General features: G+C 48.1%; 1 protein-coding gene across 2 annotated transcripts in view; it reads left to right on the top strand.

The window, feature by feature from the left end:
- The window catches only part of CUNH1orf210 (chromosome unknown C1orf210 homolog), a 12,062-nt gene that overhangs the window by 7,441 nt on the left and 2,878 nt on the right, over window positions 1-1,743 (top strand). For both annotated transcript variants that reach the window (XM_018566606.1, XM_018566607.1), the window contains exon 4: window positions 730-873. In XM_018566606.1, the coding sequence (XP_018422108.1) occupies window positions 730-873 (144 nt within the window). The remainder of the gene's footprint in view (window positions 1-729; window positions 874-1,743) is intronic.

Here is a 1,743-nt window from a genome sequence, read left to right as displayed (position 1 = left end):
TGGGGGGCAGAAGCCAGTGGAGGGATTGGGGGAGGGGGGGCGAGATGGAAGCCAGTGGAGAGATTGGTAGAGAGGAGTGGAGGACACTGAATGGTTGGTGAGGTGGATGAGTCTGGCATCAACATTCATAGATATATATATAATGTGGCCCTCTTGAAGATCCATACTATTTAGTTTGGCCCACTGTTTCATCTAAGTTTGACATTCCTGGTCCAGACATAGGCGCTAACTGACAGTTCTTCTCAAACTATAGATCTATAAATTCAATTGAATAAAAAAAAAATCCATGCAAAGGTACAAGCATGGAATGGTGGAAGAAGGAGGATAGAGGGAGGAGAAAGGAGCAAGAGTGAGGGAAGTGTATTTCCTTGCTGTGCCTCTGTATTTGTGGAGATAAACAAAGCTTACTAGCACACACAGGGGTAGCTCTATAGGACCCTGCAAGGGAAAGGAGTCACCCTAAAACAGGAAGTCAGGAAAAAGTGCTTGAGAAACCAGCTGATTCTGCAGGAAACTAAAACTTTTAATCATCAACTAGCAGCGTCCATTGTAAGTGATTTCATCACCATTCGAAATAGCTTAAAAACCTTTTGACTCTAATGTGACTTTAGCAGTTCTGGTTTTGAGTTTTAAGCGAGCAAAGCTGCCTGTTAGCTATACCTGCCATTGGAGGCATGAGCAGAGGTCACAGGAAGTTAGGATGATACATTTCTGTGTTGTTTTTTTCAGTATCCGGCTTGTTCTGCTCCTGCAAGTCCCTGGAAGAAGAGAGGGGTCACCCTGTACAAGGGAGCAGCCGTGCCTTCCAGGTCATCAATCGCTTCGCCCGAGATGTCACTGAAATGCCAGACAACGCTACATCTCTAAACAACAGTAAGTCCCACGTCACAAGGTAACATAGAGTTCAGAACATCTAAAACCAATACCCGAATAATACAACTCATAATGACCAGTTCTGGTCTCCTCTGTCTCTTCTTTGTCCTGCCCTTTCCTTTCCCCGGTATCTTCAGGATTGATCACTTGTGGGAGTGATTGGCCTCCAGTGGTAGACAGAACCCTTCTAATAGGCTTCGTACATGACACTAGAACCATAACAGCACCCAGGGGCGGACCTACCGCCGGTTGCACCGGGGCCTAAACCTGGGGGGACCCGGTATCCAATCTAACACAGCTCCGGGGCAGAGTTGGGGGAGCCCGCTGGACAATGGATACCGTCGGATCAGTATCGGGTGTGCCCCCCCCATCTCTGTGCCGGGAGTATCGGATGATCCGGCACTCCCAACGCAGAGATGATGGGGCCCGCCGGCCGCCGGATCATGAGGAGGGAGCCGAGAATTAAAAAGCCTGCAGGCACTTCAAGGGGCAGCCCTGGGCATCAGCCGTGAGGACCCAGCAAGCAGCGGCCTGTGCACACGGGCGCGCTGTCTCTGACACACACACTGGAGTATTTTTCTGCAGCCTCTCCCACCAGATAACAGTATAAGACCAGCCAGAAAAGGTGAAGGTAATTAAATAAAATGATTATTATTTGTAGCCCAACTGATGGACATGTTGTATAAAGTACTGCTGGTATTTGTAGTGCTCTATAGCAGGTGTCATTCTGCATTGCAGCAATGCAGAATGGCACCCTCTATAGAGGACTACAAATCTCAGCAGTGCTTTATACAACAACGCTATTTTTTACTATTTTTCCAGCTTTATTTTTTTGTGGTTGCTTCAGGGGGTGTGGATTGGGGGGGGGGT

Source organism: Nanorana parkeri, unplaced genomic scaffold, assembly GCF_000935625.1.
Source record: "Nanorana parkeri isolate BGI_ZX_2015 unplaced genomic scaffold, ASM93562v1 scaffold962, whole genome shotgun sequence".
Classification (NCBI taxonomy): domain Eukaryota; kingdom Metazoa; phylum Chordata; class Amphibia; order Anura; family Dicroglossidae; genus Nanorana; species Nanorana parkeri.
The sequence above is the reverse complement of the archived record's forward strand: the minus strand, read 5'-3'. Positions and strand labels throughout refer to the sequence as shown.